This window comes from Paramormyrops kingsleyae, chromosome 2 (assembly GCF_048594095.1).
Source record: "Paramormyrops kingsleyae isolate MSU_618 chromosome 2, PKINGS_0.4, whole genome shotgun sequence".
Lineage (NCBI taxonomy): Eukaryota > Metazoa > Chordata > Actinopteri > Osteoglossiformes > Mormyridae > Paramormyrops > Paramormyrops kingsleyae.
The window spans coordinates 19,149,601-19,176,918 of NC_132798.1; the positions used below are offsets into that span (position 1 = coordinate 19,149,601).

Below are 27,318 nucleotides of genomic sequence, written 5' to 3' on the forward strand. Positions count from 1 at the left end.
CTCATTCCCCCAACATTCCCAAGGACACTTTCATCAGCCAATTGCCTCATTCCCCCAACATTCCCAAGGACACTTTCATCAGCCAATTGCCTCATTCCCCCAACATTCCCAAGGACACTTTCATCAGCCAATTGCCTCATTCCCCCAACATTCCCAAGGACACTTTCATCAGCCGATTGCCTCATTCCCCCAACATTCCCAAGGACACTTTCATCAGCCGATTGCCTCATTCCCCCAACATTCCCAAGGACACTTTCATCAGCCGATTGCCTCATTCCCCCAACATTCCCAAGGACACTTTCATCAGCCGATTGCCTCATTCCCCCAACATTCCCAAGGACACTTTCATCAGCCGATTGCCTCATTCCCCCAACATTCCCAAGGACACTTTCATCAGCCGATTGCCTCATTCCCCCAACATTCCCAAGGACACTTTCATCAGCCGATTGCCTCATTCCCCCAACATTCCCAAGGACACTTTCATCAGCCGATTGCCTCATTCCCCCAACATTCCCAAGGACACTTTCATCAGCCAATTGCCTCATTCCCCCAACATTCCCAAGGACACTTTCATCAGCCGATTGCCTCATTCCCCCAACATTCCCAAGGACACTTTCATCAGCCAATTGCCTCATTCCCCCAACATTCCCAAGGACACTTTCATCAGCCAATTGCCTCATTCCCCTAACATTCCCAAGGACACTTTCATCAGCCAATTGCCTCATTCCCCCAACATTCCCAAGGACACTTTCATCAGCCAATTGCCTCATTCCCCCAACATTCCCAAGGACACTTTCATTGGCCGATTGCCTCATTCACACATGCCAAACATGTTCTCATGCACCCCTCATTTCTTTCCATTTGGTGCACAGAGAGCAGTGTGAAGTGGAAGTGGGCCATTCGGGGGAATCGTCTGGAGTTGGGTCCTCTCCAGCTTTCCCATGCTGGCATCTATACCTGTGTGGCCAAGAACATCGAGGGAGAGTCACGCAAGGAGTACAGGCTGACTGTGCAAGGTAAGGAGGACCTTCAGCTTACTGCCTCCATGTTACTTGTATTTTCATCCTGTTAACCTGTATTGTTTTTAGCAGGCTAATACACGTTTTCACTGTATTAACCCTTAGTTTCTATGCATGCTCACCTGTGGTCCAGTTGCCCCCACAATCCTGGACTCAGGCTATGCATCTGAGATCAGTGCACCAATTGGAGACAAGCTGTCCTTGGAGTGTCGTGCAACAGGCATCCCGACACCCCAGCTGACCTGGCTGAAGGACGGGGAAGCGCTGGACTCTGTCGATATTCAACATTTGCGGTTGGTTTTGTTTTTTTGACCTCCATGGAGGGATGCACTAGAATGTGGGTTTTCATGGGTAATGCGGTCACTGATCCCCTGCACTTGCATATTCGCAGCTTGTCTCCAGATGGGGGGACTCTTACCCTGCTGACTCTGCGGCCAGAGGACTCTGGGACATACACCTGTTTGGCTGTCAGTGCAGCTGGGCGGGAAAGCAAGGTCTTCACTCTCTCTGTGACAGGTCAGTTGAGATCCCGTTTAGCTAAGCTGAGTTAGAGTTGATTGGCTTATCAGCATATTGCTGCATGCCTCGTGACTAATCTTTGTGTCATAGAGCCCCCATCCATAGAGGGTATGACAGAAACCCCCCAGGAGGTGCAGGCCTCCCTGGACAGCATGGTGACACTGGAGTGCCACGCAGTGGGCAGCCCCCTACCCCAGATCAGCTGGTTGAAGAATGGGCGGCCTCTACTCCTCTCTCCCCGCACCCGCCTCCTCTCTGCTGACAAGGTCCTCAGGTGAGCGCACCCCTTTATCCCGCTTCCCACACACTCTCTTCCTACAGTATTATGAACAGTGATGCAGGACTGAGCTTCCAAACACTTGCTTTCAGGATCTCACCAGTCCAGCTGTCCGACTCTGGTATCTACACGTGTGTGGCTCGAAGCCAGGCAGGTCTGGCTGAGCTTAGCTACAACCTTCTGGTCCAAGGTATGTTTTAAGATACATTTGGTGCTAACATTTGATGCTAACGTTTTTCTGCTAACATTTCTATGCTGATTCTTTGGGGCTAATACTTTGCTGCTAACATTTTGATGTGAATGCTTTGTCTCTAACATTTTTAGGTCAGAGAGAAACTGTTTTTCACAAATGTCTCCTCCAAAAATGGTGAAGCCGTCTGTGGAAGACAAGATGCATGGACAATCTTGTTTACTTACACCAGCCCAAGTTCTGCTGGCCTTACTAACATTAGGCTGATATTTTAGTGCATTTTGATGGTAACACTTTGCTGCTAATATTTCGATTCAAACACTTTGTTGCAAATGTTTTTGGGCTTATACATTGGCACTAACATTTTGATGCTAACACTTTGCTGCTAATGTTTTTTTGCTAACACTTCAGCCCTTCGCCTTTTCCCGTCACTTGCAGTACCTCCATTATTGGCTCACATGGAGCCAGTGGAGCAGGTGACAGTGGTGCAAGGGTCACTGGTGACGCTATCGTGTGAGGCCCGGGGCATGCCTCCACCCTCCCTCTCCTGGTTGAAGGACGGTCAACCTCTGTCGCTGCACCGAAACCTGCTTCTGGATGGCCAGGAGACACGGCTGCATCTCACTGCTGTGGCATCCCATGATGCCGGCCTCTACAGTTGTGTGGCCAGTAATGCAGCTGGCAGCAGCACCAAGACCTTCAACCTGACGGTTCTGGGTGAGAAAAGACCCACTTCAGTTCACCAGTTATTCCAAGCTTTTAGACATGTACACATTGGTTATGATACATTGTTTAGGTGTATTTCTGAAGGATATGGCAATATTTCCACTTCTGGGATTTTGACAAATCATATGTACCACACTAATAGGTTTACCTTTACATTTATTTTTATTTAGCAGATACTTTTATTCAAAGCATGGCAAATAGCACATTACAAACTTAATGCTGTTGAGGCATCCACTGGGCTTAAGTGCAGTTAGGCTGAGCTTCCAGTGAATGCCCAGCTACAAGTGTAAGCAGTAATGGAGCAAGAGCTACACAACATCCTCTAACAAAGCAAGAACCCAATAAGACTATTCAATGACCAGCAGAAGCAAGAAATTAAGAACATTTAGGGAGCATGCAGAGGCATCAGGCTAGTAGAGATATTCCTGGAACAGATGGGTCTTCAGGCATTTCTTGAAAGTGATGAAAGAATCTAATGACTGGACATGTGCTTCTGATATGCAAGTGTGCTTGAATGCAGACTCATTCTGATCTCTGTTGTTTTTCTGTCTGTGATGACCGAAGTTGTGGTGTTTGTTATTTCACAAAGAGCCTCCTAAGATCAGCTCAGGTTCTCCAGAGGAAGTGTCCGTCCCTGTGAACAGCCTCCTAGAACTCGAGTGTGTGGCTGAAGGGGTTCCCCCTCCCACTCTTAGCTGGCTTAAGGATGGGCTCCCCCTAGTGGATGTGGACATTGTGCAGGGAGACGGGGCGCTTCTGAGGATCACTGAGGTGCAGGTGAGTCACTTACATAGTCCTGAGACCTACAGAGTACTTTAGCCAAAAGAGACAACAGGCTACTCAGTTTATAAGCTTCCTGGTTCAGGACCTTTTTGGTTGCTTTGTCTACCACTGGTAGCCCAGTGTGTGTAACAGGAAGCCTGAACGTATATGTTTAATGCACCAACCACAGGTGGAGGATGCAGGACTGTACACCTGCCTGGCCAGCAGTCCTGCTGGAGAGGATGGGAGGAACCACTGGGTTCATGTTCAAGGTAAATGATATCCTGCTGCTGGGCAGTTTGCCTCCCAGAGTTCCACACTGAAATGTTCCTCCCTCTCCCAGTGCCTCCAACCCTTCTGGGTGCTGGTGATTTCAGGACTGTGACTGTGGTGACCAAAGGTCACCTGACTCTGGAGTGTCAGCCAGACAGTGACTCTCCACCTGACATCAAGTGGCTCAAAGATGATATCCAGCTACAGGTGTGAGGAGGCGGGATGATGCGGAGTAGTGAATGAACGCATCACGTAGATATTATGCAACACATAATCTAATCTCACCATGCCCCCATGTGATCCATGGGTACCTCAGTGAGGTACCTATGTGAGAATGCCTACATCTCTTCCATGTTGTGCCATGTTGTGGGCCACCTTCTTGATCAGCTGGATGGGACCATTTCTCTCCCGCTGGCCGCAGGTGACCGGACGCATCCGGAGCCTGGCAGGGGGACAGTTTCTGGAGATCCAGGATGCACAGCCCCAGGATGGCGGCCACTACAGCTGTGTGGTTTCCAACACGGCGGGGAGCACCAGCTTGTCCTTCGTGGTGAAGATCCTCTGTGAGTTCATCACCAGTGGGGTCTTACTCCTGATGGCAAAAAGGACAGAAGGACGTTCAGAACCACATGACACAGGAACTGGGCCTTTGTATCAGGACCAGAGTTGGGACGGATTTATCAGAATGGTGGGCAGGGATAAAACTCAAGTCATCTTGGAATCAGCATGAAGGGAGACATGAGGGACAGTCAAACTGATGCTGGCTTGAGGAAAGGCCCCAGTGCATTATGGGATCAGGCATCAGGCTCTGGTTTTTTGAGGCAGCTGCCAGTTTTATATGATGAGACACAGGTGATGTGAATGACGGAGTCCCACCACAGGATATCCACAACCCCCAATGGTCACATGGCAGCCCAACCCTTTTGTTAAAAAAAGTTATAGTCTGGCTTATTTTTACAATTGTACAAATATCCGTTTTATTAAAAGAGGAGCCATCCGATAACCGTCAGGTGTCCGTAATCACTGCTCCACCTGCTGCCTTTAGATGGTACTGCCAGTCTTTGTAAGGAGGTCTCAGATAACAGTGAGCTGGTCCAGTCAAAACTGCCTGACAGGAACCCGTTTGTGGGCTAAGCTACGTTGCTTAGTACTCGAAAGGCTTCATCCTCAGTCACCTTATACCCTTACAGCGCCGCCGCTGGTCAAAGCTGGGCTGTCAATGGTGACAGCGCATGTCAATCAGCCTGCTGTGCTACCCTGCGAGGCTGAAGGAGAGCCCACCCCCTCGGTCACCTGGAGGAAAGATGGAAACCCACTGCCGCTGGAAGAGGGCAGGTAAACCTCACCCCCACTCCCAAATACCAAACACCCCGATGCACACTGACCGCACCCTCACACAGTCCATGGACTGGTGTAGTATGTTAACCTATGTATTAGCGTGTGTGCTCTCATGCTAACACGCGACTGTGGCGTTTACCCCCACTCAAACCACACATTTATACGGGGCCCTGTGTGGGCCACAAATCGCCATTACAGTGGGGGCTGCTTTTTGAGTGGAACCCCAGAAGCATGAAACCTGGGTCTGCAGACACCCATTCCGTCTGTGCCCTTGGGCCCACCGATATCCCAGGTTCACCAGTGCAGCGGAGGGATCGCTGCGCATCGGGGCAACCCAGGCGTCTGATGCCGGTCGGTACTACTGCGTGGCCTCCAACCCTGCTGGTTCTGATCACCGTGGAATGGACCTGCGCGTGTTCGGTACTCAGAACTCCAAAAGTCCATATTCTTTAGTTGAGATGGCTACAGTGTGTAAAGGGTCAGCGTTTCTCACCTCACCATTCCTCTCACCTGTCACCAAAGTGGGTCCTTCCATTGGTCCTGGCCCCTTCAACGTCACCATGACGACGGGCATGAGGGCAGTCCTGAGCTGTGACACCATAGGTGTACCTCCACCCAAGGTGTCCTGGAGAAGAAATGGGACACCCCTCGACCTCACCCAGCAGTCCGGAGCCTACAGGTATTCCTGGTCCCACTTCATGGGAAGTGAGAAAGATCCAGAATACGTCTGTCTGGCTTTTGCCGGTTTTGCGCTGCTTTAATGATCTTGTAACGATTTCCTCGGGATTCTCCCTTTTAAGGTTACTCTCCTCTGGCTCCCTGGTCATTCTGGCCCCGTCTGATCAGGATGAAGGATATTTCGAATGCACAGCAGCCAATGAGGTTGGAGAGGAGCGAAGGGTCATTGAGGTCATCCTGCAAGGTGTTTTATCAGCCTAAAAAATATATTTAATCTATTTTTTTTCTAATTCCCCCAGTAATGTCCCTATATCCCACTTTCCTGCAGTGCTATTTATTATAACTTACTTATGTAACAAAACCTGAGATCAGTAAGTCTGAGTGATTTATGCTCTAAGCATCATTTAGATTTTATTTATTTAGCTGTAATCCATAGCAATGTACATTCGTAAGAAAGCCGGGTCAGTTAGTCCCTGGGGCAATTGGGAATTAAGGACCTTGTTCATGGGCCCATCTGTGAAATCACTCATCCAACCCTAGGAATTGAACCCGCAACCTACCGATCACGTCCAAAACCCACCAAAGCACAAACTGCTAAAATTACAGACAAGATACAAGCTTGAAACCGGCTACTAAAGGATGACACCAGTCATCTCTAAGCACTGGAGCTGTGTAGCTCTTTGGCATGACAGTGATCTCCACCCTGAGTTCACTGACCTTCCCATCTTCTACCTCACTTTGCTGCAGCTCCTCCTTCCATCGTGGATGATGTCACCTCCGTCACAGTAGTGACGATGTCACCTGTGGTCTTGCCGTGTCACGCGCTGGGACGTCCCAAGCCCAGTGTGAGCTGGACCAAAGGGGGGGCGCAGCTCAGCTCCCGGGGGGCCAGCTATCGGGTCCTGCCAACAGGTAAGGCTGCTACCGTAGGATATGGAGGTGTGGGGGGGTGTGGGTTGAGGTAGTGCCTCAATGATGGTGTTCCCGTGACTCAGGGGCTCTGGAGATCCTTGCTGCTGTCCCCAGCCACACGGGCAGGTACACCTGCTCCGCCCGCAACACCGCTGGCGCCGCACACAAGCACATCAGCCTTACCGTGCAAGGTGGGTATGGGGTCCATCAGGGATACAGACTTACAGCACTTTTCCATTGACATACAGGAACCGAACCATACCCAACCCGTACCACGAAGACAGGCGAGTTGCAGTGAGGTTCCAGCTTGGTTCGGTTTTCCACTGCAGAAGGGTTGGGTTGGTAAAGGCGCTGCCAAGTTTGGAGAGCAACATTGGCGCATATTTATCGTTCACATGGTTTACATCATGATTTACTATGTACTCATTTCTGCTAGCACGTCTGTGAGAATTGCTATTAGCTTGTGAAAACCTGCATTACAAATCCATTCTGTTCTTCTGTACTATAGTAATTCTTTAAGTTCCGAATTATTTTGAATACATAAATAGACATTCTGATACTACTAGTAATGAATAATGTATAGAATATGTCCTTTTTTCCCTAGCTTATTGACGCAGATGACCGTTTATTTTTTTTTTGTCCCAGTGTATTTCGACCAATCAAATGGTCGTGACACAACCAGCTTGGTTTAGGCACACTTTCGGCCTGCTATAAGCATGTCAGTGCGGGTACAGCTTGGGTACAACTTGCATAATTTATAATGGAAAACCATCAGTTTGCGGTATGGGTCAGGTATGGCTTGGTTCCTAGTGGCAGTGGAAAAGCACCATTACGGATCCCCAAAACTGGTGAGGGTTGTCAGCTGCATAGTTCACTATGCTGGTTAATAGGATGTTAAAATGTGTTTTTTGATATCTTGGGGCACTCAGACCACAAGAAACGCTACATGGGAAGAGTGTCCATTTGATGGTCAATTTGTTAAAGTTCACAAATTGATTTTAAAAAATAATAATTTAGACTATATGACCTGACCATATATATATATATTTTACCCTTTGAGCAATCATTAGTTTATGTCCATGAAGAACAAAAAAAGCAGCCAATATCCGTGTTGTGCCCAACACAGAGCCACCGGAAATACAGCCCATGGCCGAGGAAGTGCAAGTGCTGTTGCATCGTGGGATTGCTCTGTCCTGTGACGTCCAAGGCTTCCCCAGACCGTCCATTACTTGGCAACGGGAGGGCGTACCCATAGCAACTGGTGAGAGAGTTATTGTCTTAAATATATGCATAACATTTTATTAAATGTATTAATAGCTTAGCGATCTTAGATGTTATCCTTTTACAGGAGTGGATAATCATCATTGGGCAGCTGGAACAGTCTATTAATGTATGTGCATCACAACATTGCTGAGATTTGAACCAACAGCCTTTAGGTGGCCATATACTGAGTTTTATGGGCTGTCCTGCGCAGTGTTGGGGAGTAGCTATCTTCAATTAGCGACACTACTATCTACTTTTCTTAGTAGCTTAGTAGTAGCGCAGCTACTTTTAAAACACTAGCTTTTGCAGTAACTTCTATTTTTTACAAATAGCGATGTAGCATGGCAAAACTGGTATATTAAAACGGTAGCTTGGCTGTAGCTTAGCTACGCTTAATCATACGTAGGTCTTATTCCAAACATGTAATGTACAAAACCATGGGATCTAGGAAATACCTTTCCAAAATGCCCTGCTAAGTCCAAAGTATGGGAATGTTTGGGTTTTCTACAAAAGATGAGTCCCACGTTGTTTGTAAAACTTGTCATACGGCAATTAAATATAGTGGAAGAACCACAAACTTTAGAGTAAACCTGAAGAACTATAATTATGTTAGGGCATTGGTAGTAAGCTATTCATAAGTAAATGAATTACACCACTGAAGAGGACACTCGGTATTCTGTTATTTGAATGGCTGGTAATTCTGAAAATTTCCATATAAAGAGATAATTATTACATACAAGTTTTACCTTTTTTATGATGCGCAAACCGGTTTGTGTATTGCTACATGGTACTATGATGTGGGTCGTCTTGGCCGAGGCCCAGAGATACACATCGCTGCCGTTTCGGACACTCAGGTTCGCGGCTGGCGGTCCTTCCCCGCGGCGAGCTGCACTTCTCTCGGGTGACACTGGGTGACGCTGGCGTGTACGAGTGCCTGGCGAAGAACGAGGCTGGCACGGCGACGGGGAGGACACGGCTCGTCCTACAAGGTACCATGGGGGCCAGGGCCAGGGGGCGGGGCGGGGCGGGGAGGGGGGGGTCATCCTTTGTATGCTAAATGTGTCGGTTCACTTAGACATTAACAGGGAAGAGCAGTGTGTTTTGTTGTCATGGCAACAGTCTGTGAGAAATACAGTACTCAACCAGAATGTTGCACTGGTGTAACATCCCAACAACCGCTGGGACACCCAGAGGAACACTGGACAGTGACACATTTAGAGAAATATGATCCTGCACTGATTATGACTGTTCACAGCACTGATCAGTGTATATACAAGCAGCGCTCTATTTATGCAAAACTGAATTATGTAAATCCATAATTACAGAAAACAAATACATACATAGAAGTTTCTTTTGACTTACATAATATGTGTTCTTTAGTATTTATTCTAAGTATATTTTTGGCATATGTGTTTTTTTGCTAGGGCAGCACGGTAGTTAGCGCTTCACACCTCTGGGACCAGGGTTCAAGCCTCTGCCATGGCTCCATGTGTGTGGAGTTTGCATGTTCTCCCTGTGTCATTGTGGAGTTTCCTCTGGGTACTCCAGTTTCCCTCCACGGCCCAAAAACATGCTGAGGTTAATTGGAGTTATCAAAATGCCTGTAGGTGTGAATGGTGTGGGAGTGACTGGTGTGTGAGTGATTGGTGAGTGAGTGTGGCCTGCTTTGGGTTGGTGCCCCATCCTGGGCTGTTCTCTGCCTTGTGCTCATAGACTTTGGACCCTCCATGTCGCTCAATAGGAACAGTGGGTACAGAAAATGGATGGATAGATGGGTGGGTGTTTTTTGCTATAAGGTGTCTTTAATGATGGGGAAGGTAAATTCAGCTTATGTAAAATCGGATTTATGTTTAATGGATTACTTGCGTCAGTCAGGAGCTGCCTGCGCCTTGTTAATTCAATTTTATCTTTCTGATTTATGTAAATTCTCATGATCATTTAACACCGACGTGAAGTCGAGGTGACGTATCTCTGCCGTGAACGTAAGCCCCTTTCCCTCATTCTATCCCTGTTATCGCGTCTGCCCCCCACAGTGCCCCCCGTGATCACCGCAGCGCACCCGGAGCAGGTGGCGGTGCTGGGCCAGCCAGTCAGCCTGCGATGCCAGGTGGAGGGCCAACCGACGCCTGAGATCACATGGCTGCGGGACCGGCGGCCCGTGGCCGAGGGGGCGCGGCTGCGAATGTTCGCCAATGGCACTCTGTGGCTCGCTGCTGTGCAGCGCACAGACAGCGGCCTCTACACCTGCTCCGCCAGCAACCCGGCCGGCCGCGGTAGTGCTGATGTCCGGCTCATTGTCCATGGTGAGCTGCACTGGTGATTTGATTTTCCCAACCCTCATCAACTCAATTTCAGGGGCAATTCTAGACTTTTTTCAAGGTAGTGGGTGTAAAAGGGCCAACATTATCATTAACGAATGAGATGTTTTGTGTTGGTGAGTGACAAGGGATGAGACCAGTCAGCTTTCAGCTAGGGTCAGTGCCCCTGTGGTCCTGTTCTTGTATATGCCCCTGCTTACTTTTCTCAGCATCATAAAAGTAGTTAAGCTGCATCCAATGACAAACCAAAAGATATGCTAAAAAGAATCACTTCATTTTGAAATGTTCTATCACGTATCACTTGACTGGTTTCAACCATCTGCGTTGCAACTTTCTCTCTTGCTCAGTTCCACCAATGATTCCAGTTGGACAGTCGGAACTGTCCGTCATCCAGGGATTCCAGGCCCTTCTGCCCTGTGCTGCCCAGGGTTCTCCAGAGCCCAGGGTGACATGGGAGAAGGAAGGTGTGGCGTTGAGGGCCGTCCCGGGGAAGTTCACCATGCTGCGTTCTGGGGAGCTGATCATCGAAAGGGCAGAGGTCAGAGGCAGAAGCTAGTGGTCCTGATAGGTTAACGACCCAGATATGTTCACATTGAACCTTAAGGTTGTATTTATTGTCGGGGGTGCATACTTCAATCAGCCACCCTACACAGGCCAACATAGCGATTGATGGACTTTGGCATGACTCACAGTTTACATCTTGCTTTTACCAAGCAAGCCCACTCTTTCTTTCTTATAATGTTAGCATGTGCAGCCAGCTGACCTTGGACCCCCAGAGGTTTTTTCTCCTTACTGGGGAGTTTCTGGTTCCTCTCCTCTCATGTCATCTGGCTTTCTTTGGGTGCGGTGCCTTTGACGTAGGACTTAGGTCTGTCTGCAGCTGACGTGACGTGGAGCGAGATCTGCCGGCGGCTGCAGGGGTGGAGTATAAACTGACTGCAGCCAAGTCGGACAACTTCTACTCCTCTTAGTCTGCGAGACCTGACTGCAATGGCAGCCCTGCCAGAAGGGTGTAGATAAATCTATACAAATATCACCGCCATGCACATTACTTCTTTTACAATAACCAACTCCTGATCCAAACTGTTAGCAGTGGAAAAAAAATAAACTATTGTGTATAGTGGCCCTGTGTAAAAAGATAGCTGCCAGGAAAAAGATCAAAGACACGTATTTCAAGGATTCAAAGTTTTTATTGTCATGTACTGTATACAATGCAATTCACAGACTGGACGATTAAACAAACAAAGCAGCGCATCATTACAGTAACTAACAATAAATAAATCACTAACTTACGTGTACTATTAGAGCATTTATGTCACTTATTTAAATTTTATTTTACGAGGTAAATTAACTGAAAACCAGTTCTCACTGCTTTACGTGATATTCAGGAGAAATAGCAGATAACGCATCAGAATTTCCTGGGATACAAACGTCATACAAACGTCACGTTCTTCAGCCAATAAGGGCAAAGTTGTGTCGTCACGGAGGCGGTTCCAGTTTGTGCAGCCGGCTGAGAGGTGCTGCACGATCTGTCTTAAGTCGTCTTGCTCTCGCGAGGTTTTTGTACCATGTGACATGGTGGCGTGTGGTGACGTTTTGCAGCGCCGGACAAAAAATATCTAACCATGATGCATTGCATCAGGACCAGAATGCATTGCTTTAAGCCAGCGCTGTAAGCGGCTGCATGAAGTCGAACGCACCCTTTCTTTCATTTCTTTGTCCTCCCATGAATTTAAAAATACCCAGTGATGGTTTACCCTGACTTACCTTTGCACGCCTCTGTTGGCCCCTCCCTCTTCCTGTGCTCCCCACAGCCGGCTGACGCGGGCATGTACACATGTGTGGCAGTGAACACCGCTGGCACGGCCCGACAGCAGGCTCATCTACATGTCAACCGGCGCCCCGCCTTCAAGGAGCTGCCTGGCGATGTGACCCTGAACGTGGGCCAGCGCCTCAGCCTGTCCTGCCATGCCCAGGGAACGCCCACACCCGCTGTCATGTGGATGGCCAACAACAGCCCCTTCCCAGGTAGGCCAGACTGGGAGGATGGAGCCCGGGGCAGGGGCTGAAGCACCTCGCTGTCAGGCCTTGTGGGTGGGTGTTGTATGAGGCCAACAGGTGGCACTGTCGGTGGCATGGTGTTTAAACAAACAGTACCTTCAGTGGGGAGGGGTCACCCTTTGAGTTGCACAGAAATAATAGATAAAATTGAAAACAACTGGCAAAATGCAACTGTCACTTAATGTCACTTAATCCGGTTGGTAAGCTGGGAGGTGGCTAACGGCTAACGGCTGTCCATCTGCCTCCACCAGGGCCCAGTGTGGATGAGGCTGGCCGGAGCTCCCTGCTCATCGAGAACGTGACTCTGACTGACGCAGGCACCTATGTGTGCGTGGCTGAGAACAGCGTGGGCGCCATCCGGGCGCTCTCCTTTGTGCGGGTTCGGGGTGAGACATCCAGCCAAATGTCCAGGCGCTTCCACACAGGCATGGTGCTGACATCAGCAGGAATGGACCTGGTGCCCTGTGTCAGAACAAGCTCAAGCACCCAGGACAACATGATCATTTTTCTGCAAACATCACATTATGTATTATGACATATGATATATTTAACTTGAAATAACACTGAATAGTAGTAATAATAATAATAATAATAATAATAATAATAATAATAATAATAATAATAATAATAAAATAAGCTGGAGAGGTTAACTTTCTGCTTAACATTTGTTCAGTGGGAGTAGGTTGTCATAGCAATAAGGGAAATGAAGGGAAGGTTTCGAGTTATCTGATTTGTTCTAACAGGAACTGTTCTAACTAATGAGAGACATGCCAAATGTCCCCACCCACTGTGGATTTTGATGCCTCATTTTATGCAGAAGTAGTTTAAAAATACTTCTCCATTTCCTCAGAGCCCCCAGTCCTGAGAGGGGAGGCGCACACCATCCAGACCGTGGCACTGGGGCGCTTGGCCATGCTGGACTGTCCGATGCGAGGTGACCCCATGCCCACCCGGCGCTGGAGCCGAGATGGCCGCCCCCTGCTGAACACTCTGCGCTTACACAGCCTTCACAATGGCTCCCTAGCCATTTATGGCGTGCTGGTAGGGGCCTGCTTTGGATGCTCTCTGTACAAGCTAATACCCTGCACTGACACGGTCATCACATCCTGCACTGACACGGTCATCACACCCTGCACTGACACGGTCATCACACCCTGCACTGACACGGTCATCACACCCTGCACTTACACGGTCATGGTTCAGTTTCCCATTTAGCCTGTCTTACCCTGAGACCTGACATGGCCTGGCTGCCATGTCCACTGTCTTTCAGAGCGATGACTCTGGGGAGTACCGGTGTGTGGCAGAGAGTGAGGCAGGGTCAGCTGAGCGCAGCATCTCACTCAGAATACAGGGTGAGTGATGCATGGGCCTGCCGACTCATCCATCTGTCCGCTTCTGTTAGCTTCCAGTCCAGTGTGGTGATATGGGGGTCTTTTTGTATGACATCAAGCAAGGCATCAAGCAGCACAGGCAGGCTGCAGCACAGACAAGGCTCTGACCAAACAGGATGCAGCACAGACAGGGTGCAGCACAGGCAGGATGCAGCATAAACAGAATGCAGCACAGGCAGGATGCAGCACAGACAGGACACAGCACAGGAAGGGTGCAGTACAGGCATGATACAGCACAGACAGGACATAGCACAGATAGGAAGCAATAGCTGTATATCCCATTCAGACAAGTCATCTTCCCAGTTGGGTACCACCTACAGGGGGAGCCCTGGGGGTCGGGTGCTGAGTAGATCGGGTGAACAGGGGCCTTGATGGACTAATCGTCGGCAAGCCAAAACTGGCTCTCAGTACATGGAATGTAACCTCTTTGGTGGGAAAGGAGCCAGTGTGGGAAGTGGAGAGATACCGACTAAATATAGTTGGGCTCACCAACTGAAAAACAGGACGTGTAGTCCGTATCTGGAATGGGAAGGGTGATCACCTGGATTGCGGCAACTACAGGGGGATAACACTGCTTTCAGTGCCAGGTAAGGTCCTTGCTAGGGTCATCCTTAACAGGATCCGTGCTTGACTCTCAGCATCCGGAGCAGTCTGGTGTTACGCCTAAGAAGTCTACCATCGACCTTATCCTTGCACTGAGGGTTCTCATCGAGTGCAAGCGTGAATATCGGCAAAGGTTCTTTGCAGCCTTTGTCGATTTTCATAAAAATCTGGAATCATCGAGTTGCCCTGTGGGACATCCTGAGACTTTGCGGGATCCCCCCGAAGTTGCTGGACATCACGGCCGGCCTATACACTGGTACTGTGAGTGCTGTGCGGAGTGGAGGGAGATTCTCTGCGTTCTTTCCAGTTGATTCTGGGGTTCGCCAGGGGTGTGTTCTTGTTCCTACTCTGTTCAATGCTTGTATGGACTGGGTGTTGGGCAGGGTTGTGGGGTCCAGTGGCTGTGGGGCATCTGTTGGTGAAGAAAGATTTACTGATCTTGACTTTGCCAATGATATTGTGATCTTTGCGGAGTCAATGGAGGCTCAGATCAGGGCTCTCGAGGGACTGAGTGAGGAGTCTGAGTGTCTGGGATTGTGGGTGTCCTGAATAAAGACCAAGATCCAGGCATTTAATGACTTCTTGGGCACAGCCATCAGTAGTGTGTCTGTTTGCGGGGAGAATGTCGACCTTGTCGAGAGATTTACCTACCTCGCCAGTGACATTCATGTCTCTGGTGACTCTTCCTATGAAGACAGCAGACAGATTGGAAAAGCATGGGGGGTCATGAGGTCACTGGAAAGGGGTGTGTGGCGTTCCCGATATCTTTGCAAGAGGACGAAGGTCCAAGTCTTTAGAGTCCTGATGCGCCCTGTCTTGCTGTACGGCTGAGAGACATGGACGCTATCCAGTGAGCCGAGACGAAGACTTGACTCCTTCGGTACTTTGTCTCTTTGAAGGATCCTTGGGTACTGCTGGTTTGACTTTGTGTCGAATGAGCAGTTGCTAGAGGAGTCCCAAATGAGGCACATTACCTGCATTAGCTTCACTAATTAGCAGTTAGCAGATTAGTGGAACCCAGCCCATCACTGACAACAATAATGCATTAGCCAAACAGGTCCGTTAACGGTAGTAAAATAGTCCTAACATCACTGCTTTGTGTCACTGCTGTTACAGTTCCAGGTGTCTACTCCAATTGGGGCCAGTGGGGTCCCTGCAGTGCCACCTGTGGACAGGGGCTCCAAGAGCGAACCAGATTGTGCAATAATCCAGCCCCAGCCAATGGTGGAGCACCATGTCAAGGAGCAAGCACTGAAACGAAGACCTGTCAATCTAGGCTTTGCCCTGGTACCTCAGCCTTTCTTCTTAACATACACACACCATAGATAACTTTCCTGATGGTAAATACCAGTGCAACTTTACAGTCAAATTCTGTTTGTAGCTGGTTTGAGGAAAACCAGTCCGTGTTTATCATTTCATCAGTAGAGTCATAGTTTAGTTGCCTTAATATCCTGTGCTGACTAGCAGGGTCTTCAGGTTTCAGTTGAGTTGGGTTTTTGTGTTGCTCATCTCCTTCTGGTGCTAATTCCCTGTAGGGGAGGTGCCCAGGAGGGCTCGGGGGAGCCTCATTGGCATGGTGAATGAGCAAGAATTCGGCGTTGCCTTCCTGGAGGCCAACATCACGGAGAAGAATGAACAGGGCAGCAGCATTTTGGAGGGACACATAGAAAACGTGCCTACCAGTGTGGGTGAGTATGTGGCCCGGGGCAGGGGGTTGGCGTCGGTGTAGGGCCTCTTCTCACTGAGCTTGCATTCCAGGGCCTCTACTGCGAGTGCTGGTGTCTGTCTTCGCCCCTATCTACTGGACCACCGTATTGCAGATGGCTGCTACCCAGAACGGCTTTTCCCTGACCCAGGGTCTGTTCCGGCAGGAGTCCCAGCTGGAGTTTGAGTCAGGTGACCCCAGACCACAGCCTCTCTACACCAGGGGTGGCCAATCTTATCCACAAAGAGCCAGTGTGTATGCAGGTTTTTGAGATAACCTTTAGGTCAGCTGTTCAAACCCAGGTGATGACTCTTTAGCCAATCAGTCCTCTAATTAGTTATCTAATTAGGGAGTTGCAGTGAAACCCTCCATACAGTGGCCCTTTCTGGATTAGATTGCTCACCCTTGCTCAGCACCATGGCTGTCATACCAAGCGTCTACGTTTTAATGTAGAATGTCTGAGTAATGTAGTGTATAATTCGATTACTGCCTCTTAGCAACAACTGAGAACCCAGAACTGATTCCCAAACATTTGGATTCTACTCATTTAGTGGGGGGGGGGCACCCACTGAGCAGCACACAGCCCCCAACCGATTACTGCTGATTACACTCATAGCTTATCCACATGGTCACTATTGTCCACTTTGCTTTCATGATTCTTTGGATATTTTTTGTAGCCCACCTAGAATGAGCTAGCCATTAGCAGCCTATGATGCTAACTGTTGGTATTCCATGTTCAGGGGAGATCCTGAGGCTGACTCACGTGGCCAGGGGCCTGGATGCTGAGGGAATCCTCCTGGTGGACATTGTCATCAATGGCTTTGTTCCTCGAATCCTCTCTGATCTGCCTATCAGCTTGCAGGTGGGGACCATGTGACGGACAGTGTTCTGCTATCAACCCGGATCGCCATCAAATATTCTTTTTTTTTTTTTTTTTCTTTTTAGAATTTGCCTCAAGTTTGTTTGAGTCCTGCATACTCTGAGGGACTCTGTTACAACTCCAACTGAGATATAGTCCCAAATATTCCAGGATTGGTATTAAAGTTGAACACAAGAAATCATTACTTTCTCCTGTGCATGTGAATCTCCAGGCAAACATGGAGATGAGTATGTAAATCATAAAAATTTGACTCAAGAAGAAAATAAAACAATTTACGGTGTTTTTTGCCCTGCAGGAATTTGACGAGTCATACGTACGTACGGGACCCGGGCAGATGTATGCCTGGTCTTCCCAAAGTCACCTGCAAGGCGGCGCTCCGTTTCCGCTGCGCTGCAACCACACGATGGTGTACGAGGAAGGCCCCGAGCGCCAGGGGCCACTGCTGCAGCTGCTGAGAGTGTCCGCCATTAGTGGGGCTTACAGTTGGACAAGCCTCAGCCTGGACTTCCAGCTCACCGCCTCGCTGATCCTACCGGGTTAGTGCCGACCCGCTTCCCGAGACCGGGAGGTGTGTGTGGGTATTTATCCTGCTGAACCCGCTCCTAACTCAAAAGTGTCTGTGCAGATGGCGAAGGAGAGAGTTGCCCCAAAGGGTTTGTGCTGGATGCAGCCTCATTCTGTGCAGGTAAGCCCAGATGTAATGCTTTGTATATAGTTAGTCCCTTCAGGGGTCAGTGTTCGGCTTTCACAGTTAACATTAGCATACCTTGATGCAAGTCCTTAGTAACTGTGTCCAAACATAAAAAAAGGTTTTGGTATGAATTATGTTATTTTTATAACTTAAATACAATGCAGTTCTTAGTAACACTTTACTTAAAGCACTTGTGTGTAATGCATTATACATACCATCAAAATGCATTCATGATGTATTATAAACACATATACTTTTTATACTATGTTATAAAAACGCATAACACATTATAGCCACTGTTATTATGCATTATGAATTCTCTATGAAGCTCTAATATGTAATGCACTATAAATACCTTCATCGTATAAGCCATTATAATGGCTTATACTGACCATTATAATGCATTATGAAGGCATCTGTAGTGCACTATGATGAGTGCTTTAAGTAAAGTGTTACACAATTCTTTATAATGTTAAATATGTTATGGAGGGGCATGGCGAAGGACAAAGGGATAATCCACATAACGGCTTAACATTATATCTTTGTTTTATGAATATATGTTGTTTATTTCATCCATCTATCTATCCTTCCATCCATCTTCTGTAACTGCTTGTCATATTCAAGGTTGGTGGTGTTTATTTCAATATTCTAATAAAAAGTTTTTCAGTGTGCACAGCAGGAGCATAGCTAGAAATTCTGGCCCCCCTGACAAAATGTCACCTTGGGCACTAGCACAGTTTGCGTATAATTTCATGTATTCAAGGGCCCTTGTCATATACGGGCCTCCTAAGTCTGCCAGGGTATTCATGCCCTTACTGCGGCCCTGCTGCAAGTAAACATCTTTTTAGCTGCAATTTCTGCTCCACTGATGACCTACTTTCCACAAACCTCTGGGCTTTGCTGAGGTCGTGACAGAGACATCCATTAGCGCTACTGCTTAAGGCAGGGCAGGTCACTCTACGACGCTATCAGCTCATTTTGCCGTGGCAGCAGTGTGCAGCTAACTGGATATGGAGGCTGTGCCTGTGAGGTCACTGGTCCAAATGCCAGGGGCGGCAATAAAAAGCATGTCATTTGCAATAAATGCGTTTGCTGAATAAGTAAAAATGTCCAGATGTGCTATGACGTCACCGAGCTGCTCATCTTGCTTCCAGATGAAGACGAGTGTGTCTCTCAGGCCCCCTGTGAGCACTCCTGCCAGAACCTCATGGGTGGCTTCTCATGTGCCTGTCCCTCGGGTTTCACCATCTCCCCCGTGTCCCACACCTGTCAAGGTGAGGTGCAGAGCGTCAGGCTACAACATGCCACGCCTCGTTTCAGCTGCTGTGCTGCTCCTGGGCGGACCGGTCGCTGAGTTAGGTCTATTGCCATACAGAAGATGCTTATTTCAGTAATGCTGTATGTTATTATAATTGCATTCGTAAAACTAATAACCAATTAACTGGTCCAAAAGAGAAATGCATCAGAAAGAGTAACAGAGCATGAGAGTGCGGTCTGGAGTTTCCTGTGAGCCAGATCGCATTAGATGCTGGATGATTACCGCTTTGTGGTCAATTCTAGTGTTGACATGAGGACAGTTTGTACTAAACTGTTAACTAAGTTATCTAGTTTATCCAGTGAGCGTCTGCAAGTAGCCTGAAAGGAAAGTGGTTGTCACGTGTGTGACATAAGCAGTTATGTGTGCCCACTGGCCGTGCCCTGTGTGCATGGGCGTCGCTGCCATTAAATCTGAGGGGGATGTGTCCCCCTTACATTTCATAATTATTTGTTTGGACCCCCCCCCCCCCATATTTAACATAAAATATTAGTTTTATACCAGTGTGTCCCCCCCACATTCAAAATGCTTCTGACGCCCCTGCCTTTGTGTGACATCATTGTGTATGGTGTCACCCCCACAGACATCGATGAGTGTGACCAGGGCTCCCACATGTGTCAGTACAACCAGCAATGTGTGAACACCGAAGGGGGCTATCGCTGCCAAGCCCAGTGCGGCCCCGGGTTCAAGCCCAGTGTCGCCGGAACCAGCTGTGAAGGCAAGGGCCCATTTCGCAGCCACGCTGGCGGGCTGCTCCTCAGTCAGATTTATGGGTCTGACAGGCATTCAGGGCAGGTGGACCGTAAGACCAGTCATGTGGATCACATTTGACATTTTAAAAATTATTAAATTCTGGTGCTTGAATATGTTAAGAGATAAGAGATGGGGAAAAAATTACAGTGGTACTCAGTTCTCGAACTCATTAGAACTTGAATTTCTTAAAAGTTGAACGAATCAGTTCGGGAAAAAAAATTACCGAGAAATCGATCTGAATCTCAGAAGTCGAACCGTGAACGCCGACCTAAGATAACTTGTACGCGCAGGGAAATGAGTCACGCATGTCTCTCAGCGGAAACAAAGGGTAGCGCTTCAGTCTCAGCCTCACATTCGCTGTGATAGCATCGTGCATGTTTACACTATAGCTGAATACATATATTTAGGCAGTAAAAATACATTTAGACAATGATAGACAGTAAAGGTAATTATTATATAATAAAATACATTTAAAAATAAAGAATCCGTATTAATTATTTTAATATTAATAAAAAAACAATTAATACGTTTAATTATAATAATATTGTCGTGCCCAGCTGGGACGGAATGGAGACAAAGGCGCAGATGTCAGGGTATCGGGGAATACGGGGTTTAATTACAGGTAAGACAGGCAAAATGCAGACAGACAATACAATGACCGGACTGGGGAAACAAACTGAAACGCGGACTAAATACAGAGGACTCATTACAACAACCAGAAACAGTTGATCACACAGGGATTCCACGTGGGGTTAACGAGGGGGCGTGACACACGGAAGGAGCGGACGATCGGGGCATGACACATTGTTTATTTTTTTTAACTTTACACATTGTTTGGATACATTTATTTTCTTTCTTTAAAAAATTACTGTTTTGATAAGTTTGCTTAGATGTGTTTAGTACAGTATATGCTTTTCTTGTTTTGTCTGGTTCATTTTGTGTTTAAATTAGAGGCTTTGTAATTAATTAATCTTGATTAATCGCTTTTAATCGCGGAAGAAAAGTTTTTTTTAACATATACTTTTCAAAAACCTATTTTCAGACATGCAAAAAATGTAAAAAAATCACATTATAGACATTTCTAGCCAAGACTTTTGAGCTCTGAAGCTTATAGACACAGGGGTTGGCTACACATAGGTGAAAGTGACATTCTGAAATTTTATGTGGTTTGATTACTAAAGTGTTAGAACTTTGGAGTGACACTCTTTTTCTCAAAGTCAGTGGCCTGCACAATGAATATTGATGGAATAGGTGTCCTCACACCTGTAGTAGTTTGCATACTGTTAATGGCCCATCAGTCTGGAATGTCACTGCACCCCACACCCATCACTTTGGAAAGGTAGTTTGAAACGCAAGAAAAGTAGCAACAATAAAATCCCTTTCACAGTTTATTGGTAGATGGAATGAAAAATGAAAAACTGTGACCATATAAATATGATGCAGTGCCTATGCAGAGTTGACGAAAATAAAATAATTAACTATTATTAATGCTCTGGGGACGAGGGCATTGTCGACCGCATATCTTTCTCGTGTATTTCAGTTTATATCTCGCTGAAATCATTAGGCTATGTAGAATCATGAAAAAAAACACTGACTAAATCCATAATCTATCTTATTTTCAAAACTTCCATTGTCGGAAGTATTAAAGTTTTTAAAATTAGGTTAAATCGGCAAAAAAGCAAACCACATCATCTTTCTTTGTTTTATCTGCATCGGGGGCGTATAGTACCACTATCAGCTGAAGATCGCTATTCACGTTCTAAATAGCCTGAGTTTGAACTGGCGACCGTATGATTACAGGCATACAGGCTTAGTCCACTGAGCCATGAACACAGGTATGAGATTCGCTGCTGAAAGTGGCAACACTGGCGCAAAGCTTCAGCGGCAGAGACGTATCCGTGTGCTATATTGTAGCCGATCAGTGTAAACACTACCCAGACATGTGCTCTTGTTTATTTCTATCACAATGGGCATATTCACATATTTCTTTACCCAATACTATCTGTCGGATTATCATGTTATTATCATGCGAATAGCGCGATTTACAAGTGGGTGGGCGATCAGAGGCTCAGAGCTGCTTCGAGACGCAGACGCTTAAGTCAGTCACTCTTGTTATTTCTATTCGTATCACGAAGCTGTAAAAATATATTTAGTTTCTACCTATGTATATTTGAAAAGTAGACCTCCAAGGTTTCTGAGGGTGTTTTTAAAATGTGTATATGACAAAAACTTCTGTCATATCCCACCGGCGGGATAGCCGACTCCAGAGGGTTAAATGCGTTATTTTTTTAGGGCCGGGAACCAATTCCATTATTTCTTATGGGGAGAATTTGATCAGAACTCGAACTTTTTAGGATTCGATCCGGAGTTCTGAACGGATTAATTTTGAGTACTGAGGTACCACTGTACATTTAAATTAAAATCTTTGGGAAAGGTGAAGATGGCTGTGCAAACTGAAAACACATACTCACACAAAAGATGTTGGTTAATTTTTTTCATGAAAGACAAATAAATGAAAACTGCTTAGGCACTTAATCAGCGTTGCTAACCTCTGAACTGCGTGTTACAGATGTGGACGAATGCCAGGAGTCTTCCATCTCCCCCTGTCAGCAGAAGTGCCTGAACACCTTGGGCTCCTTCCGATGTGCCTGCCATGTGGGCTACCAACTCTCTGGTTCACGCTGCTTAGGTTAGCATCGCTGGGTTAGCGCACTGCTTTAGCATTAGCCTTGTGTCACAGGGTTGGTGTTAAGCTAGCATAGCTGCGTTAGTTCTAAGTTAGCATATTTTGATTTGCATTACCTCAGGGTAGCTATGTTAGTATTACAATGGAATTGCTGGAAGAGCTGGGAGACAAAAGAAAACATAAAATATAGCCTACTCAGTATTACTACCTGTTTTAGGAAGGGGTGGCAGGACATAAATGAAGTTAGGAAGCAGGAGAATTACACTATATAGATAGAATTGAAGGATTTCCTAACAAAAATGAGACTGATACCAAGTCATGTGACTAAGAAAAATTAATGAAACTGTGAAAACAGTCTTCATTCAATTTAAGATTTCAACCAGTGAGCACTTCATTAATGCACAACTAGCAATCATTTAACTCAACAACAGTTCAGTCATTTCTGTACTCATTCTGTGTGCAGTTTACTGAGCTTGCTCTAAGAAAAGAAGAAGTAATGAAACACACCATGGGTTTATCCAAACAGGTGCATCCTGGGCTCACTCTTCCCCACAGACTAACTTGCTGTGGTACTATCAGCGATACCTTTCGAACCCTCTAGTGAGCTGATTAAAGGCTCAGTCTTAATCACAGAAACCAAACATGTCCAGTGTTCTAACCCAGGGGCAATGCTAAGGTTTGACCCTTCAAGGGGGCTCTTCCCCTTGAAGAAACATGGGAAGCCCCCCCCCCCATTTGCTGGGAGTGAGTATATAGGTCCAACTGCAACAAGGTTTTAGACATTTTTGTCATGGTGGCTTAGACAAAAAATAGAGATCTAGAAGCACCTATGTTCTGATCTTTAACCATCTAGAGCATTAATTCCCAACCCGGTCCTCCGGTATCCACAGGTGCATTCTCACCAATGAAGGGATTACAGTTCTGAACTAAGATCTATTTTTTGAATCTTTTCATCATCTTGAATCTTGGTCATTCATTGTGAGACATTATTTATTCCCGTTTAATTTCTGCATATCCTGCAAATTCCTTTATTTTTAGTGGGTTTATATGTCTGATAATTTAATCCTGCATCATTAAACCAGTGACATGACTCCAGTGATAACCGTGATCTCCGCATGTGTCTCTACATGGCCAGACATCAACGAGTGCACCCGCAATGTGTGTCCAGCCCACCAGCAGTGCCGCAACACTGACGGGAGCTACCAGTGCTTCGACGGCTGCCCCGCCGGCATGGTACAAGTCGAGGATGGGGCGTGTGTGGGTGAGAGGCCGTCACCCTGCCATTTGTAACTGTGTAGTGGCCTCTTTAGGTGGGAACCGTCAGAGAAGCAAACTTGAAGTACCAGTTTTATTGAACAAAAACGATGACACTCGTTCTGAGCAAAGCTGCACAGTTAAATCATCATGTATACTAAAATTAACAAAAAAAAGACTTCTACTACAAACCATTTTACAATATAGAATATCTGTTTTGAAGTATTTGTTAAAGTAGTGAGAGAATCCAGAGAATTAAGAAACAGTCTTTCAAAATAAAAAGACATTGAAGACAGAGTGAATACATTATGTCATTTAGAGTTGAGAAGCCTGGGAATTACAGCAAGAGTATCTCTATGCAATAAACCTTACTGTGCAAGACTGACTCAAGACCCTAAGATGTCCATGGTCAAAGTAAACTAGTAGAAAAAAACAAAGCCAAACTGAATTTTAGTGCCATCACACGGTAAGGAGTCTACTTTGGATATTCCAGATTTTACACTTGGAATAAAAGGTTTTACCAACAGCAGTGTGGCACTCGGAGAGTGGGCTTTCAGAGCTGCTCATTTCCCAACCTGCCACTGCCAGCGGATCCCTCAGCAGTGTGCCACATGAGCACCATTAGTGATCTCTCATCCCCTCTTTGTGCTGCAGATGTTGATGAGTGCCAGGATGGCAGCCACATGTGTCGCTACAGCCAGGTTTGCCAGAACACAGTGGGGGGGTACAGCTGCCTGTGTCCCCGAGGATACCGGTCCCAGGGGCTTGGCCAGCCGTGTCTGGGTGAGAGATCGTTCACAGCCGATCGATCACACCTAGGCGTGCCACCTTTGTGGAAACCAGTCATCGATGATTTTGTCGATTTTACTTGTATATTGACTTGTGTTTTCACATCTCAGACATCAACGAATGCCTTCAGGTTCCCAGTCCTTGCGCCCACCAGTGCCGCAACCTTCCAGGCAGTTTCCGGTGCCTGTGTCCGCCAGGCGCCGCCCTACTGGCAGATGGGCGTTCCTGCGCTACCTTGGAAAGGGGGCGTGTCCCCAGTAATGGCACTCGGGTCCTGGCACGGCTGCGCCCCCAGCTGGTGTCCAGCCTGGGTCAGCCCGTCCTCACACGTCTGTCCATCTTGCCTGAGCATCAGGGAGGCACCTTGGTCACTGGGCGTGGCTGCCCGCTGGGCTACCACAGCAAGGAGGGGGCGTGTGTGGGTGGGTGCCTTGCCACATATACACATATGTTCAAATGTATCACTACCCTTACTCGTTTTTTGACAGAATCACAAGTTTCTATGAAATTACCCACCATTCTGTACTCCATATTCCATAGAGCAGATACCGTGCATTTGATTTATGATAAAACAATTGAAAATGACAAGGATAAAATGATTAGAATTATCCCCATCAAATTATCGGACAGAAATGATAGCTCAAGCAGACTATTTTCTTTAGTTAGTATCACAGATGTTTTCAGTCATTTATCCGGTCACTCAGCTGTTTGAATCGGGAGAAGTACTCAGTCAACTGTTTTGTGTGATTGTATGTATCACACTGAACATGGACAAAAGGATAAGCAGAGAGTTATCTGCGGAAAAAAGGAAGAGGGTGTCCCCAGTGCAGCCTCGTGGAATCCCAAAGCTACAAACTAGAAATGTATAATGTGCTGTCATATTTTAAATTCAAATGAATGCTCTTACCTTCGCATTTATTCATGGTCTCCTGGGGACAGCCCAACTCCTTCAGACATATTCATCAATCCTTGTCAAGCCTGCTGCATTGAGTGTGCTGTTGGCAAATTGCCTGACTTTGAAATGTGTGTCATGGGACATTTCATACATTTGGTTCAGCCTCTAGTGCTGTAACAGCTTTATACAGGGCAAAAAGGCACTTCATACTGGACTGAAAAATGCATTTAATCAAGCCTAAATTAATTGTCTCCTCTCTGCCCTCTGTTCTCATCAGTCCATGAAGCTCCTTCCTCCACATTCTCATTGGTCCATAAACAACCCTGCCCCGGGCACTCATTGGCCTGTGATCCACCTTGCTCTGAGTCCTCATTGGTCCTCATTCTTGTGTCCCCTTCCCCTATGCAGACGTAGATGAATGCCAGCTGTGGAAGCCTTGTCAGCATGAGTGTCGGAACACCCTGGGCAGTTTCCAGTGCCTGTGCCCCCTAGGCTATCAGCTGCTGCCCAATGGGAGGAGCTGCAAAGGTGCAGATCTTGCATTGTCCATTGGCGGAGGCAGTGTGGAGACAAGGGTGTGCTCCCTGTGCCCATCTGAAGCTCTCCCTCTTTGTCCCTAACAGACATCGATGAATGCACCATGCAGGGCATTCAGTGTGGCCCTAATCAGATGTGCTTCAACACTCGAGGGGGGTACCAGTGTTTGGACACCCCCTGCCCCGCCTCGTATCAGACAAGAGGGGCCCCAGGGTAGGTAGTGCAAGAAGTTTCTTCAGTGCTGTGAATATTGTTTTAACCACACCATGACATGGTTCATAACTTGCAGTGTTGTCTGTTATGTTGCTGTTGTGACCCTGCAGTTAGGGGGGTGTCACAATCACCTGACTGTCTCCTTCCTTCTTGTACAGGACTTGTTACCGAGCCTGTTCACTGGACTGCTCCCCAGGGGGTGCCCCACTCCTGCTGCAGTACAAGCTGCTGACCCTCCCCCTGGGGATCCCAGCCAATCACAATGTGATACGCCTCTCCGCCTTCTCAGAGGGTGGGAGGCTACAGGAGCGCACGACTTTCACCATCCTGGAGCAGGGAGGGGGTGGCGAAGGTGGGGATGAGGCCATTCCTGTGGGAGGGCCACAGTTTGGGATCAGAGACGAGGCCGGGCGTGGCATCATATTCACTGCGCAGCCGCTGGACTCGCCCGGGCTGGTCCGCCTGCGTGTGCAGGCCACCACATTTTCCGCGCAGGGCCACATCACCTACCAGAGTGTGTTCATCATCTACATCTCCATCTCCCGCTACCCATATTGAACCTGGTCCTACTGTTGGACTTCACGTCTAACCCACCTGAGAGTCTAGCTACCAGACCAGATGCTGAGAGCACGTTTCTTCAACCAGACCCACAAAAACAAATGCAGCGCGATACTATCAAGCAGAATATAAACAGTGAATAATTCTCTACTGGACTGATCTCAAGGCATTGAGAAGCAAAAATTAATAGTGGGAAGACTTTTTTTCTAATTTTATTTAAGTAGTGTTGTGCATCTCACATAGTACATAATATTACCATTGTTTTGTGGGAATGCCATGGAATTTCTAGATGTGAAAATGTTTTACGTTAGTTGAGAAACCTTTTTACAGTTCTTTTTTTTTTTTCTTTGGGGATCAGTATTGCAGTGTCACATTACAGTAAAATTATAATTGTTTTATGTTTATTCAAAAGAGCAGCTGACTAATATTGTCACTGAATTATGCTATTTTTGTCACAAGTAAAATTGAACTATATTTAAGGGTAAAAAAGCATTACTTTTTATATTACCATAAGCAAATTGTGTATTTTTAATGAATTTGTCTTTGTACTGTGTTAAAGCATTCGAGCCGGATTGACATGTAAAGGGATAATCAACTGCAACTGTGTTTTGGCTGTATTAGTGTGGAACTACCTCTTCGACTTGGAGTTAACCACGTAAAATGTTCAGATGTGTTTTGCATCATTAAAACATTTTATTTTTGACAATTTGGG

General features: G+C 46.9%; 1 protein-coding gene across 1 annotated transcript in view; it reads left to right on the plus strand.

The window, feature by feature from the left end:
• Positions 1-27,312, plus strand: part of hmcn2 (hemicentin 2) — a 63,526-nt gene extending 36,214 nt beyond the window's left edge. The window contains exons 43-81 of the mRNA XM_072707514.1: positions 873-1,016; positions 1,153-1,312; positions 1,411-1,535; positions 1,629-1,812; positions 1,908-2,005; positions 2,444-2,722; positions 3,321-3,508; positions 3,684-3,765; positions 3,837-3,973; positions 4,188-4,329; positions 4,957-5,101; positions 5,397-5,524; positions 5,627-5,783; positions 5,905-6,026; positions 6,530-6,694; positions 6,778-6,885; positions 7,821-7,955; positions 8,812-8,946; positions 9,991-10,260; positions 10,623-10,813; positions 12,090-12,303; positions 12,588-12,722; positions 13,187-13,377; positions 13,607-13,688; positions 15,447-15,617; positions 15,866-16,018; positions 16,089-16,226; positions 16,776-16,897; positions 17,211-17,451; positions 17,541-17,600; positions 18,761-18,880; positions 19,505-19,639; positions 22,244-22,363; positions 23,496-23,621; positions 24,269-24,397; positions 24,514-24,825; positions 25,707-25,826; positions 25,922-26,048; positions 26,207-27,312. Coding sequence (XP_072563615.1) covers positions 873-1,016; positions 1,153-1,312; positions 1,411-1,535; positions 1,629-1,812; positions 1,908-2,005; positions 2,444-2,722; positions 3,321-3,508; positions 3,684-3,765; positions 3,837-3,973; positions 4,188-4,329; positions 4,957-5,101; positions 5,397-5,524; positions 5,627-5,783; positions 5,905-6,026; positions 6,530-6,694; positions 6,778-6,885; positions 7,821-7,955; positions 8,812-8,946; positions 9,991-10,260; positions 10,623-10,813; positions 12,090-12,303; positions 12,588-12,722; positions 13,187-13,377; positions 13,607-13,688; positions 15,447-15,617; positions 15,866-16,018; positions 16,089-16,226; positions 16,776-16,897; positions 17,211-17,451; positions 17,541-17,600; positions 18,761-18,880; positions 19,505-19,639; positions 22,244-22,363; positions 23,496-23,621; positions 24,269-24,397; positions 24,514-24,825; positions 25,707-25,826; positions 25,922-26,048; positions 26,207-26,606 — 6,191 coding nt within the window. The 3' untranslated portion in view covers positions 26,607-27,312. The remainder of the gene's footprint in view (positions 1-872; positions 1,017-1,152; positions 1,313-1,410; positions 1,536-1,628; positions 1,813-1,907; positions 2,006-2,443; positions 2,723-3,320; positions 3,509-3,683; positions 3,766-3,836; positions 3,974-4,187; positions 4,330-4,956; positions 5,102-5,396; positions 5,525-5,626; positions 5,784-5,904; positions 6,027-6,529; positions 6,695-6,777; positions 6,886-7,820; positions 7,956-8,811; positions 8,947-9,990; positions 10,261-10,622; positions 10,814-12,089; positions 12,304-12,587; positions 12,723-13,186; positions 13,378-13,606; positions 13,689-15,446; positions 15,618-15,865; positions 16,019-16,088; positions 16,227-16,775; positions 16,898-17,210; positions 17,452-17,540; positions 17,601-18,760; positions 18,881-19,504; positions 19,640-22,243; positions 22,364-23,495; positions 23,622-24,268; positions 24,398-24,513; positions 24,826-25,706; positions 25,827-25,921; positions 26,049-26,206) is intronic.
• Positions 27,313-27,318: the final 6 nt, after the last annotated feature.